This window comes from Osmerus eperlanus, chromosome 16 (genome assembly GCF_963692335.1).
Source record: "Osmerus eperlanus chromosome 16, fOsmEpe2.1, whole genome shotgun sequence".
Taxonomy (NCBI): domain Eukaryota; kingdom Metazoa; phylum Chordata; class Actinopteri; order Osmeriformes; family Osmeridae; genus Osmerus; species Osmerus eperlanus.
In genome coordinates this window covers 14,218,365-14,234,758 of record NC_085033.1, presented here as the reverse complement: position 1 = coordinate 14,234,758, position 16,394 = coordinate 14,218,365, and the positions used below count along the sequence as shown (strand labels likewise).

The 16,394-nt window shown below is 51.3% G+C and overlaps 1 protein-coding gene across 1 annotated transcript; it reads right to left on the bottom strand.

Annotated features, from left to right (window-relative positions):
- Positions 1-449: 449 nt before the first annotated feature.
- On the bottom strand, positions 450-15,283 carry LOC134037108 (scinderin-like). The gene is given in 19 exon segments (XM_062482435.1): positions 450-1,095; positions 1,098-1,196; positions 2,156-2,216; positions 2,408-2,485; positions 3,079-3,194; positions 3,608-3,679; positions 3,682-3,781; positions 4,246-4,416; positions 5,300-5,390; positions 5,497-5,630; positions 5,723-5,938; positions 6,048-6,136; positions 6,949-7,081; positions 7,286-7,375; positions 8,318-8,467; positions 9,526-9,687; positions 11,351-11,505; positions 12,888-13,075; positions 15,136-15,283. Coding segments are annotated over 18 exon segments (2,346 nt in total). The 5' UTR covers positions 13,069-13,075; positions 15,136-15,283; the 3' UTR covers positions 450-847.
- Between the last annotated feature and the right edge of the window lie 1,111 nt (positions 15,284-16,394).

Below are 16,394 nucleotides of genomic sequence, written 5' to 3'. Positions count from 1 at the left end.
CAACTTAAAGGTACAATATAGGATTTTTTCAGTAAAATAATGGTTTTCTTCTCTATAAACATGTTGTGCTATTAAGCAACACCGACAGCTCAGTACCACTGGAAAGTCGATTTAAAATGTTTGGAGCGGGCCGCTACTTTCCAGCCAATTCACTTCCTGCATTCCTGCACCTTTGGTGAGGCGGGTCTTCCTCCAGCCAATTCACTTCCTGCATTCCTGCACCTTTGGCGAGGCGGGTCTTCCTCGTTTGGCTTATTTTTGTTAAACCCCTGTTAATCAAACTCCAAAGCCCTGAAGTTCATGCAAGAATTTGTGGCTCTGTTTCTCACAGGCTATTAGAATTTATTTCGAAAATTACCTAGGGCAGCTTTAAGGCAAATAATAACATTGTATCATCACTATCTATTAGAACAGAGAAAAGTCAGAATAATGTCACAAAAAAAAACAAGTTGTTTTTAAAAATATCAGAATTTATTCAAACCCAACCAACATGTCCAAGTAATGAGAAAACAAGTCATGCAGGGGAAGTTGTGTAAGTTTGCTTCTGAATAAAGCTCCAGAATCCTAACACATAGCATGCATAACACACTGCTAAATGGCAAACATCCCTTATCAATACTTAACAAGTCGTAACAGTGCGCTTTCCAACACAAAAGCAGCCTACTAATAGATTATTATCGTTATAATTTTTCCTTCTACCAGCAAAGTAAAGACACACATGGCAAAGTTTTCGAATGAGACTTGACAGAGAAGGACGGCAAGCGGAGTACGCCGTCGCCGAAGAGCACAGAGGAAGACGAGGAGGCATCTCGATAGTCCACCAAGTAATACTGATCATCTGCTCTGATCAAGGAAAGGAGATAAGCCAGGGGGAAGGAAACCGCACAGGACTATTGAGATGCGACCCTGTCGCCCACCGAGGAGCACTGGAGAGGAGAAGCTGCCCAGAAAACACCAGGCCTGGGTACAGCCGAAGCCTGGGGCTTGGGTGGGTGGAGTGGCTGTATATGGGTGGAGGAGGCGGGGGGAGGGTTCTTTTAGAAGCGGGCGCGGATCCTCTCCAGGGGTCTGTCTCCCACATCTTTGGGTCCCATGCTGGAACCAGCCCGTGAAGGTCGGGGGTTCAGTCCCCTGCTTGATGGTGGTGATGGGGAGACCCTTACGTCCGGAGGGGTCAGAGTCCACGTAGTCTTTAGCTGGGGGAGAGAGGAGAGAGGAGAGAGAGAGAGAAGAGAGAGAGAGAGAGAGAGAGAGAGAGAGAGAGAGAAGAAGGGAGAGAGAGAGAGAGGATCAGTCATCCATTATACTGTCACTCATGTATTTACAGTCTTAAGGCTTAACCCTCGTGCTGCCTTCGGGTCACATGACCCAAAGGTTCATAACGAACCATCGTTGTGTTTACCCAATTTTACCCAATACAAAAACAAATACAAATAATTTTCTTTTAACCATTCCAATGTGGGGGGTCTGAGACAGCCCGACAGTTAAAAGAAAATGCTTCACTTTGTTTTTGTATGAGGTAAATTTGTCGCAATACGACGGTGGGTCACAATGACTGATGGGTCAGAATGACCCGAAGATAACACAAGGGTTAATGCTCTCTCCCCATCCCCCTCTCCCCTCCTCTCCTCTCTCCCCATCCCCCTCTCCCCTCCTCTCCTCTCTCCCCATCCCCCTCTCCCCTCCTCTCTCCCCATCCCCCTCTCCCCTCCTCTCTCCCCATCCCCCTCTCCTCTCCTCTCCTCTCTCCCCATCCCCTCTCCCCTCCTCTCCTCTCTCCCCCTACCTCTCTTCCCTCGCCACCCTCTCTCCCCCCATCCCTCTCATCCCTCTCTCCCCCCTCTCCTCTCTCCCCCTCATCTCTCTCTCCCCCCACCCCTCATCCCTCTCTCCCCCTCATCCCTCTCTCCCCTCTCCCCCTACCCCTCTTCCTCACCCATCTCTCCCCCATCCCTCTCATCCCTCTCTCCCCCCTCTCCTCTCTCCCCCTCATCCCTCTCTAACCCCACCCCTCTCTCCTCATCCCCCTCTCTCCCCTCTCCCCCACCCCTCTTCCTTATCCCTCTCTCACTCTCTCCCCCTTTCCCCCACCCCTCTCCCCCCACCCCTCTCCCCCCTCTCCTCTCTTCCCCGGTCCTCCCCTGTTTCTGGGTACCTATTTTGGGAGACCCAGCCTTCTCCTCCTCGTTAGCGTCACTGCCGACCCAGAGGAACAGCTGGGGAGAGAAACACGAGTCAGGGCCTCTGGGACGGCGACAAGGAGCAGGTCATCATGACCGTATTGAAAACAGAATGGTGATGGTAACAATCACAACAGCAACAATGATGATTGTCAAGTTATCTCATAGTTTGACTTGAAGATGATGATTATTAGAAGGAGGAAGAGGAGGAGGAGGAGATAACTTACCTGATCCCAGGTGTCCAACAGCATGACGTCATCTGTTGCCAGGTCGGTCTGGTTGAAGTCACCAGGCACCTCCTCTACCTGTCCACAGACAGAGCACACACAGCATGTCTACACGTCTTACCTGTGGACGCTGGCTATGTCATGGGTGACAACATTTACAAATCGTTTGGTTCAGGATTTTAACGTTTGTGACACGATTTGAATACAATTTGCTTTTCCATTTCCAGGCAAATTGAGGATTTCAACAAGAAGTGGTTGAACGAATGAAATCAATCGTTCCGGCTCCCAGCCCCCATCCTCCCAAACTCCAATCCCCCCAGCCTCCCAGCCCCCCAGCCTCCCAGCCCCCCAGCCCCTCAGCCTCCAATCCCCCCAGCCTCCCAGCCTCCCAGCCCCCCAGCCCCTCAGCCTCCCAGCCCCCCAGCACCCCATCCCCCCAGACTCCCATCCCCACAGCCTACCAGCCCCCCATCCCCCCAGACTCCAATCCCCACAGCCTACCAGCCCCCCATCCCCCCAGACTCCAATCCCCACAGCCTACCAGCCCCCCATCCCCCCAGACTCCAATCCCCACAGCCCACCAGCCCCCCATCCCCCAGCCTCCCATCCCCCACAGCCTACCAGACCCCCAGCCCCCTCCATCCCCCCAGCCTCCCAGCCCCCTAACTTACGATGAGTCGCCCGGTCTTGTTGGAGCAGCCGAACAGGCGTGGGGGTTTGATGGTCTTCTGCAGACTCTTGGAGGTCTGGTAATCCTTCTTCCCTCCCAGAGTGGACCAGAACCCAGCTGACACCACCAGGACACACCACAGGATTATTTATTTATGAAGATATGTTTCGGGAGGCATTTTTCATGCTTTACTGGACAGAGAAATAGAGAGAGGAAAACATACAGAGAGAAACAGAGAGAGAAGAGAGAGAGAAGAAGAGAGAGGAGAAGAAGGGAGAGAGAAGAAGAGAGAGGAGAAGAAGAGAGAGAGAAGAAGAGAGAGGAGAAAAGAGAGAGAGAAGAAGAGAGAGGAGAGAGAGAGAAAAAGAGAGAGAGAAGAAGAGAGAGGAGAAGAAGAGAGAGGAGAGAGAGAAGAGAGAGAGAGAAGAAGAGAGAGAGAGAAGAAGAGAGAGGAGAAGCAGAGAGAGAGAAGAAGAGAGAGGAGAAGAAGAGGAAAGAGAGAGACAGAGAGAGGGGGGACGGTTATCCACCTGGCTCTTTGCCCTCTGACACATTGGTTGCACTTCCTCCCAGGAAGTTGGCAACATGCTTGGCAGCGGCATTTCCTCCTCGCTGGCGCCCACTCCCCGCCACACAAACATGGCGTCCGGAGACTTGAGCACGAACACGTCATTGGTGTTCAGAGAGGAGGCAGAGGCTGTCGCCTGTGACACACAGAGGCAGGGGGAGGAGGGGGGTCAGGAGGGGTCTATAGGGGGACAGGAAGTAAGCAAGGCCTGGTTGGCAGTAGTCTCTGTTTCCAACTGTACAATTACTGTACGTACACACACACAAAGACACTCACACATACAACACTCAACACCCTCCACCAACACCCTCCACTCACATACATGGGCTACACAATACACAATACAAAATTCACACACACACATCCATGCTCATCCTCATGTCCTCATCACCCACACACACACATCCACTTCCCTTCACACACACACACACACACACTTCCACCCCCCCTTCACACACACACACACACATCCACACCCCTTCCAAACACACACACACACACACACATCCACACCCCTTCCAAACACAAACACACACACATCCACACCCCTTCCAAACACACACACACACACACATCCACCCCCCCTTCACACACACACACCTCTACGGCCCGGGTGGCGTTGGAGGAGCTTTGGCGGATGTGGAAGAGGCGAGTGGCTCCGGCCTGCATCTGGCCCCCCTTCCGAGACGTCCCCCCGCTGTGCACCATCATGGGCTTCCCCTGGAACAGGCTCATCAGGTGGGGCGGCTCCTGGCCCTGGGTCACCCGCACCTGCAGGGGGCGATGGAGGACAGGCCGGCCGCGCCAGCCGGGAGGAGAAGGAACGTCATTACTGAACTCTGCTGCACCGTCCATGGGCAGAAGTCGTGTGGCGTTTAGGAAAACTGCCTCTGATGATTGTCAGATGTACTCCCTGCTCGACTGGACTAAACACTGGTGGCCATACAGAAAAGAAGAAAGAGGAGGAGGAGTAGGAAGAGGAGGAGGAGGAGGAAGAGGAGGAGGAGGAGGAAGAGGAGGACGGAGGAGGAGGGGGAGGAGGAGGAGGAAGTGGAGGAGGAGGAAGAGGAGGAGGGGGAGGAGGAGGAGGAGGAAGAGGAGGAGGAGGAGGAGGAAGAGGAGGAGGACAGAGGAAGAGGGGGAGGAGGAGGAGGAAGTGGAGGAGGAGGAAGAGGAGGAGGGGGAGGAGGAGGACAGAGGAGGAGGAGGAGAGGAGGAGGAGGAGGAGGAGGAGGAGGAGGAAGTGGAGGAGGAGGAGGAGGAGGGGGAGGAGGAGGAGGAGGAAGTGGAGGAGGACAGAGGAAGAGGGGGAGGAGGAGGAGGAAGTGGAGGAGGAGGAAGAGGAGGAGGGGGAGGAGGAGGACAGAGGAGGAGGAGGAAGAGGAGGAGGAGGAGGAGGAGGAGGAGGAGGAGGAAGTGGAGGAGGAGGAGGAGGAAGTGGAGGAGGAGGAGGAGGAGGAGGAGGAGGACAGAGGAGGAGGAGGAAGAGGAGGAGGAGGAAGTGGAGGAGGAGGAGGAGGAAGTGGAGGAGGAGGAGGAAGTGGAGGAGGAGGAGGAGGAGGAGGGGGAGGAGGAGGAGGAAGTGGAGGAGGAGGAGGAGGAAGTGGAGGAGGAGGAGGAGGAAGTGGAGGAGGAGGAGGAGGAGGAGACTCACCTGAACAGGAGATCCTCCCATGGAGTCGTCCATCTTCACAGTCAGGAAGGCAGAAGCTGCCAGCTCATCCTGGGTACACTTCAGCCCCTGCCTGTCTCACACACACACACGCACATTAGTAGTGAACTTTGTGTATATATCAACATATGTCTATACAGTGTGTGCCTGTCTGTGTGTGTGTATCTGTGTGTGTGTACCAGGTATATATGATGTGCTGCTCTCGTCCTCCTAGTCTGTAGCTGTACAGGATGAGGTAACAGTCTCCTCCGAAGAACTGCCCATAGGAGGAGGGATCCACCGGCACACTGGCCCCGCCCTCCACACGGAAGATCTGCCACACACCCCATCACCGTGACAACCATGTTTGTGTGTGTGCGTAACGTGCGTTTAAACACTGTTTTGAAATGGGACTGAGTATCTTACCTGGACCTTACCCTTCCCATCATCCACCATGCCGTGCTGGGCTGCCATGGCCTTGTTGTCGTGCAGGGTGGAGGCGTCGAAGGGCACCTTCTCCACCTTGGCGATGCTGCCGATGGTGTAGGCCTGGCCCGGGCCTGTGGTCTGGTCCTTGTCCTTCCAGTCGCTGAAGAACTGCTTGAACAGGGTGGTCTCGCCGCCTGCTGGCAGCACCTGGATCTGCAGGAGGAAGAGGGAGTGGGGGGGGTCATTTCAGAGGCAGGGTTGAAGACCACTGGGGGCAGGGGTGAGGTCAGTCAGAGGTCAAGGGTCAGGGGTCAGGGTGTACCTGGGTCTTTTTGGAGTAGCCCTTGTCCTTGATGAACTGCTGAGCAGCAGACATGGCCGCCTTGCGTTCAGACACGTTGGCTTTGGGCCCTGTAAGACGAACACACACACACACACAGAGATGACGGTGAGGTTGCAATGCTGGTGGTTCAGTTCGGGTTGAAGGATGGGGGGATGGGATAACGAAACAGACAGATTTAAGGAGTCAGGGAAGAGGAGGGAGTTGGAGCCAAGGGGGGGGGGGGTCAAGGTGGGGAGGGGGGTCAAGGTGGGGGGGGGATCAAGGTGGGGGGGGATCAAGGAGGGGGGGGGGTCAAGGTGGGGGGGGGGGTCAAGGTGGGGGGGGATCAAGGTGGGAGTGGGCGGGGGGTCAAGGTGGGGGGGGGATTAAGGTGGGGGGGGGGTTAAGGTGGGGGGGGGGGTCAAGGTGGGGGGGGGTTAAGGTGGGGGGGGGGATCAAGGTGGGGGGGGATCAAGGTGGGGGGGGGGTCAAGGTGGGGGGGGGGTTAAGGTGGGGGGGGGGGATCAAGGTGGGGGGGGGATCAAGGTGGGGGGGGGGGTCAAGGTGGGGGGGGGGATTAAGGTGGGGGGGGGTTAAGGTGGGGGGGGGGGTCAAGGTGGGGGGGGATTAAGGTGGGGGGGGGGTTAAGGTGGGGGGGGGGGTCAAGGTGGGGGGGGATTAAGGTGGGGGGGGGGTTAAGGTGGGGGGGGGGTCAAGGTGGGGGGGGGGGTCAAGGTGGGGGGGGGATTAAGGTGGGGGGGGGGGTCAAGGTGGGGGGGGGGGGTCAAGGTGGGGGGGGGGTCAAGGTGGGGGGGGGGTCAAGGTGGGGGGGGGATTAAGGTGGGGGGGGGGTCAAGGTGGGGGGGGGATTAAGGTGGGGGGGGTTCAAAGTGGGGGTCACCTTTCCAGACGAAGACGTTGGTGTCGACTCCGTTGTCCAGGATGTAGCACTCCTCTGGGGACAGCATGGCCTGCTTGAAGGGGCTGGCCTGGGCCACCAAGGATGACTTCATAGAGCCCGACGCGTCAGAGATCTACACACACACACATACCAGACTCCTTTATTATAAATATTTTATATATATTCACTGATTATCTATGTGGGGGCATGGTGATAATTGATCTACAAAAGAAAGAGGCATGTGCCGTCTTCATATCGAATTCACATTCACACTCTACTGTCTGACTAGACATGGTGTGGCCTTTCTGAAGGAGGCAGGTGCAGTAACCCTGGTCACCATGTAGAGGGTGCCCTTCTTCTTGTTGGCCGTGTCCACTTTGTCATCGTCTGGGGTGCCAGGGGGGATGCTGGGTTTGGGCCCCAGAGCCTGGAACACAACATGGAGCAGCAGAGTTTATAACGAGGAAAGGCTAGAGGACCCACACAAAAAGGGTTCACGTCAAGATCTCCACCTCTCTCCCTCTCCCTCTCCCTCTCCCTCTCTCTCTCTCTCTCTCCCTCTCTCTCTCTCTCTCTCTCTCTCCCTCTCTCTCTCTCTCTCTCTCTCTCTCTCTCTTTCTCCCACCACTGACTCTCTCTCTTTATCTCTTTAGAATCTCTTTCTCTTTTGTTCTTACTCAGGCCCCCTCTCTTTTGTTTATCAGCATATCTCACTTCTCTCTCTCTACTTCCATCCCTTCCCCTATCACCTTCTCCCATCTCTCTCTCCCCATGTCTCTCTCTTTCTCTCTCTCCATCTCTCTCTCTCCCCATTTCTCTCTTTCATTCTCTCTCTCCACACCTCTCTCCCCATTCTCTCTCTCCATCTCTCTCTCCCCATTCTTTCTTTCTCTCTCTCCAGACCTCTCTCCCCATTCTCTCTCTCCCCCTCATGCATGAGTCTAGCTGTGACTTGCCCTCCTCATTAGCGTGTCTGAGGTTAGGTTCTGGCACAGAGCTGGCACAGCACAAAGACCCAGTCAGTCCTCCTCTCACACGGGGGTTTAAATGAGAAGGAAGGGCATGCCATCCATGTTTAGTCATCAAACACAAATGAGAATGCAAACGACTATCAATCTCTGAAGCTTTCCAGTGTGTGTTGCTGTCTGTGTGTGTGTGTGTGTGTGTGTGTGTGTGTGTGTGTGTGTGTGTGTGTGTGTGTGTGTGAGTGTGTGTGTGTGTGCGTGCGTGTGTGTGTGTGTGTGTGTGTGAGTGCTTGTGCGTATGTGCACAGGTATCTATGCATGTATGTGTGTATATGTGAACAGGTATCTATGCATGTGTGTGTGTGTGTATGTGTGTGCGTGTGTGTGCATGTGTGTGTGTGTACCGCGGTGAGGGCCTCTGGCTCCGCCCCATCCTCCACCATCTGCAGCTTGGCCCGGCCGTTCCTCTCGTTGTCTCTGATGTCGATGGCAACCTGGGAGGCCTTCAGACGCTCGAAACGGTTACACTCACTACCACACCACTGGTAGATATCCTGAGGAGGAGAGGAGGAGATGGGAGGAGGAGGGAGGAGGAGAGAGGGGAGGAGGGGAGGTGAGGGGAAGAGGAGGATGAGGAGGATGAGGAGGAAGAGGGGAATGAACAAGAGATGGTTAGATTAAGTTTCTCCCTGTCAGCTGTGCTGTTTAGAACCAGATATGACTGTTTGTTTAATAGACTAAGGGGTCAGTTAGCTCTGTGTTTAAACCTGCTTCAGTCACGTCATCCTGGCTCTTGTTTGCTTCTTGTGTTACTTAGCTAACCCTACCTCAGGCCTTGCTGCCTCACTCATATCAAATGTAGGATTCACGTGGAAAAGTAAACATCATCATGGTTGTGCAAATACAGTACAGAGATGGAGTGTACATTTAAACGGCCTGATTTACAGCTCAGAGCACTAAGGGCAGCTGTAAGGGCAGCACTAAGGGCAGCTGTAAGGGCAGCACTAAGGGCAGCTGTAAGGGCAGCTGTAAGGGCAGCACTAAGGGCAGCTGTAAGGGCAGCTGTAAGGGCAGCTGTAAGGGCAGCTGTAAGGGCAGCTGTAAGGGAAGCTGTGAGGGCAGCTGTAAGGGCAGCTGTAAGGGCAGCTGTAAGGGCAGCTGTAAGGGCAGCTAGCTGATCCTGCAGGTGATGTTGACACAGTGCAGCTGTCTCTGATCTGAACAGGACCTGCTATGAAGATTTTATTACTTTTTTTTCTAGATGTAGTTGTGTGTAGTCGGGTCATTTGTGCAGTCGTGTGTGGTTGGGCATGGTCATGTGCGATCGGTGTGGTCTTATGCGGTCATGTGTGGTAGTGTTTGGTCAAGTGTGGTCGTGTGCGGTGTTATGTGGTTGTCTGTGGTAGTGTTTGGTCAAGTGTGGTCAAGTGTGGTCATGTGTGGTCTTGTGTGGTCGTGTGTGGTGGTGTTTGGTAGCGTTTGGTCAAGTGTGGTCATGTGTGGTCTTGTGTGGTCGTGTGTGGTAGTGTGTGGTAGCGTTTGGTCAAGTGTGGTCTGGTGCGGTCTTGTGTGGCAGTGTTTGGTCAAGTGTGGTCATGTGCGGTCGAGTTACCTTCCCCAGGTCGACGATGAAACAGTCCCCCTGGTTGAAGCTGCCCCAGCTCAGATCCACCTCCGTGGCCCTGATGGTCCGCCTCCCTTTGATGTGCAGCAGGCGCTTCACGTCCGTGTCATTGGTCACCACGTGCTGGAAGCCAGAGGCCACGCCCCCTTGCTGTGGTAGGGACGGAGTCACGTGAAGTCACGGTGGGGAGGAAACAAACGGAGGTCAGGTGGGGAGGTGAGGGTGTTACCGTGGTAACGTCTGTCACACGGAACACACGGAACTGATATGATTCTGGGTTCTCTTCTGGGTTCTCCAGAATGTGGAATCATGTCAGTTCCGCCCAGCAGGTTCTACCTGGGTGTCGTGTCTCAAAGAACCGTCCTGCGGCAGCCGTCGAATAAAAAATAGACATGATCGTGTCAAAGCAGCAGTGAAATGTTGACAGAATCACGTTCGCTGTGAGACACTTCCAAAGGAAGCGGACAAGTTTCAGGAATTTCCCTCAGGGATTAATAATGTTTTTTTGAATGGAATGGAAAGGTTTGAACGTGGATACCAAACTGTAGCTGTTTCTCATTAAGATTTACTTCTCCTCTGTGGAACAAAAACCCATGTTTCCATGGTTCTATTTTTATGTAAACCTCAGAATGGGAAACAGATCCTCCCTCTCTCTCTCTGTCTCTCTCTCATTTCTCTCTCTCTGTCTCTCTCTCTGTCTATCTCTCATCTCTCTCTCTCTATCTCTCTCTCTGCGTGTCACTGAGTTCCTCTTCAGAAAGACAGCAAACTTTCCATGGCAGCAGTTGCAGCAGTGTTTATTTAAATGGGAAGAACGTTTTGACCTTTCTCTCTCTCTCTCTCTCTTTCTTCCTCCCTCTCTTTCTCTCTACTTTCCTCTCTCTTCCTCTCCCGCTCTCCCTCCTCCCCTCTCTCCCTCCTCCCCTCTCGTCCTCTCCTCTCTCTGTCTGAAGAACAATGTATGCAACTTTACAGAAACATCAAAAACACTCTCCACAGACCATCATCGTACCAAACAGTAAACAGATCCCTGGCTTCGTTATGTCCGCTTAAAACCGAGGAGGGCTTTTATGGAAACCTTAACCAGATGGCAGATGAAAGCAGGAGAGAAGACCGTGGCTGTAGTAGTCTGAGGAGTTTCAAAATGGCCGACTTCCACTGCAGCCACAATCCCACCCTGGGATGGTGACACTGACAGCAGAAAGAGAGCGCTTGTCTCTCATCCCTCTCTGGACTTCAGACTCTTTCACTTTCCACTCCGGCAAAGGGTGTGTGATGCTAATCATTAAACATTGTTTTCTCGTCTGCGCTAGTTTTGCAGAGACACTGTGGTTTGTGTTTAATGTCTGTGTACTGGAATCTCAGAGAAGATGACACATGCTATCAATGAATAAAAGATAATAATTGACCTAAATATGACTATAACTATAGGTCTTTATATCTGTATTATGTCCTGTTTACCAACTTTCACAACTGTCTCTGTGAATGGTTAACTAACTTTGTTGTGTTTTCACTACCAATCCCATAACTGCATCCATATCACATACTGTAAACCAGGCCAGTACTCTTGTTCACAAAGGAGAATCAACATTATGAGACAGATTCTGCCAGTACTGAGGGCCTACTTCGACTTCGACACTGTGAGAGTCAGACCTTGCACTTGATGCCAAGCTTGTAATATCCCAGGTAGTACTAACTCTAAGGTTACAGGAAGGTGATGGTCTGCTGTACTGTTTTCCTACTCTTCTCAGTAGCTAAAACTTCCCCATAATTCACATTGTCCATCTATATGTCCTGTCTGCAAGGTTCTCACCTTGTACTTGATGCCGGACTTGAAGTATCCCATGAAGGTGATGGACTCGTTGTCCTGGACCTCCCTGAACTGGACCGGCTTGCCGCCCAGGAAGTCATCCAGCTGGGTAGCAAAGATGGCCGCCGCACCGCTCTCGTCCTGGGAACAATCGTTTCCTGTGGGGAGAGGAGGGGGGAGGAGAGGTGGAGGAGGGAGGGGAGAGGTGGAGGAGGGGGGGAGAGGTGGAGGAGGGGGGGAGAGGTGGAGGAGGGGGGGAAGGAGGGAGGTGGAGGGGGGAGATGGAGGAGAGAAGGATGGAGAGGAAAAAGGGAGGATGGGGGAGAGGTGGAAGAGGAGAGGAGCAGGGAATAAAAACTCATTATAATTTCCTCACAGAGATTTCCCACCAGCCTGCAGGAGCCAAGACAGGTGTGGCCCCCAATGAACTCCCTGTCGTAGGAACAACGAGGTTAATGTGTCTGAATGATCTCTGTTTGATCAGTCAATTAATATTACTGCCTCTGCGCTCGAAGAACTGGTCTGAACAGTGCAGAACCAGTCTGCAAGTGGTTACCGCGGTGACAGGGCCTGGGGACTGATGACTGGTGTCAGTTTGTGCAGGGTGGAGTTATTGGAGTTACACCTATCTTTGATTCTCAGAACTCACTGATCCTGTGTGTGCGTGTGTGTGCGTGTGTGCATGTGTGTGCATGTGTGTGTGTGTGTGCATGTGTGTGTGTGTGCGTGTGTGCATGTGTGTGCGTGTGTGTGTGTGTGTGGGTGTGTGCATGTGTGTGCTTGCGTGAGAGACCGTGAAAGAAGAAAGAGGGAGACAAAAGGAGGAGATTCAAAGAAAAGAAGGTGTAAGCTGAAGAAAGTGTAGTAATGTCTTAGAAAGCTCTAGAAAGCGCAGGAATGTCTTTGGGCTGGTTGTTCCTGCTGCAGAAGGGCATGGGAGGGCAGGCTGGGATAAGCCCTGTCATTACAGGCTAATGACTACCCTGACGTGGTCAGCCACATGTATGGGACTGCAGTCTGGGAAACCCAGAGAGAGAGAGAGAAATGGAGAGAGAGAAAGGGGGAGAGAGAAAGGGAGAGAGAGGGGGGAGGAAAATATGTAGACAAAGAGAGACACAGAGGGAGAGTGAAAGAGTGGGAGAGAGACACAGAGAGAGAGAGAGAGAAGAGAGAGAGAGAGAGAGAGAGAGAGAGAGAGAGAGAGAGAGAGAGAGAGAGAGTGATGATGGGGAAAAGAAAGAAGTAGCGTTTGAAGACACAGGATCTCATGCAATGCTGTGCACGACTCGTATTTGTTGTGGGCTCTGAGAGATTAACAAGCCTGCGTTGCCCGGACGATGAAGCAGAGAGAGAGAAATGAGAAGAGGAAAGAGGAAACAGAGAAAGATTAAACTCACAGCTCTGTGTGGACACAGGAAGGAGAGTTACAACGGCATCCTCTGACAACACACCACCACAGGTCCACGGGACTACGTGAGCTTGCTAGCTCACTCTGACCTGTCCTGGTGTGTGTGTGTGTGTGTGTGTGCGTGTGTCTCACCCATCCACATGTGCAGACAGTAAGAGGGTGCAGAGGTGGTGTAGAGCAGCAGGTAGGCATCTCCGGTGTAGAAGTTTCCGTGGAGGCCCTTGGGGACAGGCTTCAGGTCCATGCTCTCGATGCGCCACACCTGCAGGCCAGCCTGCTTCCCCGCGGTCTCAAACTCCTTATGGGACACCATGATGCCTCTGAGAGGGAGGGAGGGAGGGAGGGAGGGAGGGAGGGAGGGACCAAAAGAGATAAAGAGACACAGAGAGAGAGAGACAGAAACACATAGATGCGTAAATGAACAAGGAAGTTGTGTGTGTACCTCTTCTTCAAACCAGGAATCTGTTTTAACTACTGGTAGCTATGGTGGAAGCCTTACACTAACTAGCAGCAGTTATAAATACCTCTGTTATCTTGGGCACAGGCCTCACACCCATCATCAATGGGAATGGATACTGATAGCTACATGTAGTGTGCTCTGGTTGTGCCTGTGGTTCTAAACTTCCCTTTGCACTACATTTACATTCATTTATTTGTAGCCGATTTCCATTTAAAGCGACTTAAAATTGATACAACCCATGATTGTCATGTTGCGTATAATGGTGCACAGAGTTCTCGAACAGGATGTGAAACATTATTTTTATATATTCGTGACATCCTGTCTCTCTCAAAGTAGCAACCTGCGGAAATACCATCTAATAAAAACTGTCGCTTTTAACACACAAATAAAACCCCAGCAGGTATTGTTGTCTGGTTTCTGCCCATTCGTCCACCTGTCTGTGAGTGAGATGTGGAGTGCTTGTTGATTATAAGGGTGAGGTTTGATTACACAGTGAACACATTACTCTTTGATGCCACTGTCAATACCCTTACTTAGAATAACTGTGGGGTTTTAGGTTGTGTGTATTTGTTTGTGTTTGCCAATACGTGTTTGCATGTGGGTATGTGTGTTTGCATGTGTGGGTGTGTATTTGTTTGTGTGTTTGTGTGTGTTTGCGTGTGTGTGTGTGTGCACATCAATTCCCTCAACATCTGCGACGGTTGATCTAAGCAAAGGGAAAGACGTCATAGCAAACATGACTGAGGCCTACTGCTATACAGATCATAAACAACCAACAGTAGCTCATTTATGGATAAAATGCAAAAGCATATGTTAATAAAACCATCTGCAGAAAAAGATTTTCAATGCATCGGTGTACGAACACTGTGATCAGGGAAGTTGTCAAACTGAATGATTTCGGACCAGGATTGAGAGATTTTGCAGATTACGCTGAGATTACACAGGCTACAGATTATGTGTCTTTACTTATGGAAGCAGGGTTTAGTATCACAGAGACAGACTGTACATGACACAACATTCACTTCCGGACACGACCTGCAGCTTCACAGACATGTTATGATGCATCACAGCATACCGGCAGTGCTTGCAGTACTTACTACCCCTGAGCCTGTTACCGTCCCACTGTCCTCCTGCATCCTGGAACAGAGCCCTAACTGCAGGGCTCTGTCGCCTAACCTAACTCATCTGGTTAAAAGCTGTTCGTTTTACTGGCTCTCACCCTCTATGTGTTTCTTAATGTCTCTCTTTCTCTCCCTCTCTTTCTTTCCAACAGTCTCTCTCTCTCTCTTTCTCTCCGCTAGTCTCCCTCTCTTTCTCTCTCTAAGTACATTAAATTAAATTCGTGCTCTCTCCCTTTCTCTTTCTCTGTGTGGGAGGCAAAAAGGGAGATGGAGGCTTGTTCTGATCTGTTAGTCCAGAGGATTCAGACATGTGAGAACAAGTTTGTGCACATATATATATAGGATATCCTGCACTCGACCGCAAATTGGCCCAACATCAATTATTCATATTTACGTTTAGAACACATAAAATACGCCTTAAGTACATTTCCCCTAAACGGCGAAATGCTTCCAGGTGTTATGTAACAAATCCAACTCTTTAACTTGGACCGTAATATCTGCTGATCTCTGTACCACAAACTAAAAACGAAACAAAAGGTTATTTACCTCGTGAATAATTAAAATAAAAGTTTTGATTAGTTTTAATTAGCTAGGAGACAAAAAAAAAGTAACCGCGAGAGAATGAATGCAGTCACATCTGGAAGTAAAATCTGAGATGTGCACAAAATCCAAAAATGCACAAGGAAACGAAGGCTCCAGTATTCCAGATGTGAATTATATCCTACTTAACCGCCCGGCCCCTCCTAAGTAAATCACTCGAGAAAACGCCCTAAATATATTTAAATCAAAAGTTACTTACGGTTACAGAGGATCTACGGAAGATTTGCTGTGAGTCGGGAGCTACTGAGAGAGCAACAGCAGATGTGAATTGAGGCAGACTATTTTAAAGCTCCTAGTTGTAGTGGGAGTGTTCAGACTGTCTGTAAACCAGTCTGTATGCAAGACATTGCGCGAGCGCATAACGACTGTTCCGTGTATGGAAGTGTGCTAAAGCCTACACGGCTTTAGCCGTGTAGCCCTAAGCGCAATATCCTATTTACTGTTCTGATTAACATAACAGTAAACAGATACATCGTATGACACACTCACACTTCTTCAGTGTATTCATCGGTAGCTACTTGGTGACTATGTCAAATCGAAGTATTTGATATCAGTCCTGAGACGATATACCATTCGCTTGTATAAAAGGGAAACGTCTCACTCTCTGTTTAGGCTACTCTCATACATTTTCATGGATAGTTTGGACTGATATACTTGGGCACTGTGGAGTCCACCTCACACACACACCCTTACACACACACACACACAATGTTTCATGTCCATATGAGAGGTAGTACGCAGCGCCACACCTTCTCCTCATTACAGAAACATTCACAATTCCCAGAACGAACAAGGTATGCTCAGGACACACCTGCATACAGTACCATCTCCTGTTTACACACTCACACACACACACACACACCAGGGTGTCTAATGTAGGCTAAAGAAAAAGTCCCCAGTCATGGAAAGAGCCACACTCACTAAGGGGCCTATACCCAGGGCTCTATATGTACACAGTCCACAAAAACGACCCCCGTACAAAGGCATGTTTGACTGAAGCACAAACCCCTGGCCTCCATGACAGTGAACCAACAGACTGATTCCAGAGCTGTTTCTGGGGAGCGCAGCAAAGCTGGTTTACTGCCCTCTGATGTCATCTTTCACAGGAGCTCTCAGAGTATGACTCATCAAATCCCATCTACATTCCACTTCCCCTTTAATGTATGTATTAGTTTGTGTGAGTGCGTGTGCCCTCAACAGTGTGTCTGAGTGTGTGTGTTTATGAGAGAGAGAGAGAGAGAGACAAGGGAGAGAGACAGAGAGAGAGAGAGAGAGAGAGAGAGAGAGAGAGAGAGAGAGAGAGAGAGAGAGAGAGAGAGAGGAGATGTGCTCAGTTCTTCTCCTTCTCTTTTCCCTGGAGCCTCTGGAGTCTGCAAGGAAGTGCAGCAGCAGCAGTTCATCTTTCTCAGCAGGGTGAAAGGGTGGATGATGAGAGGCCAGGCTGGCCAGCCATCTTCC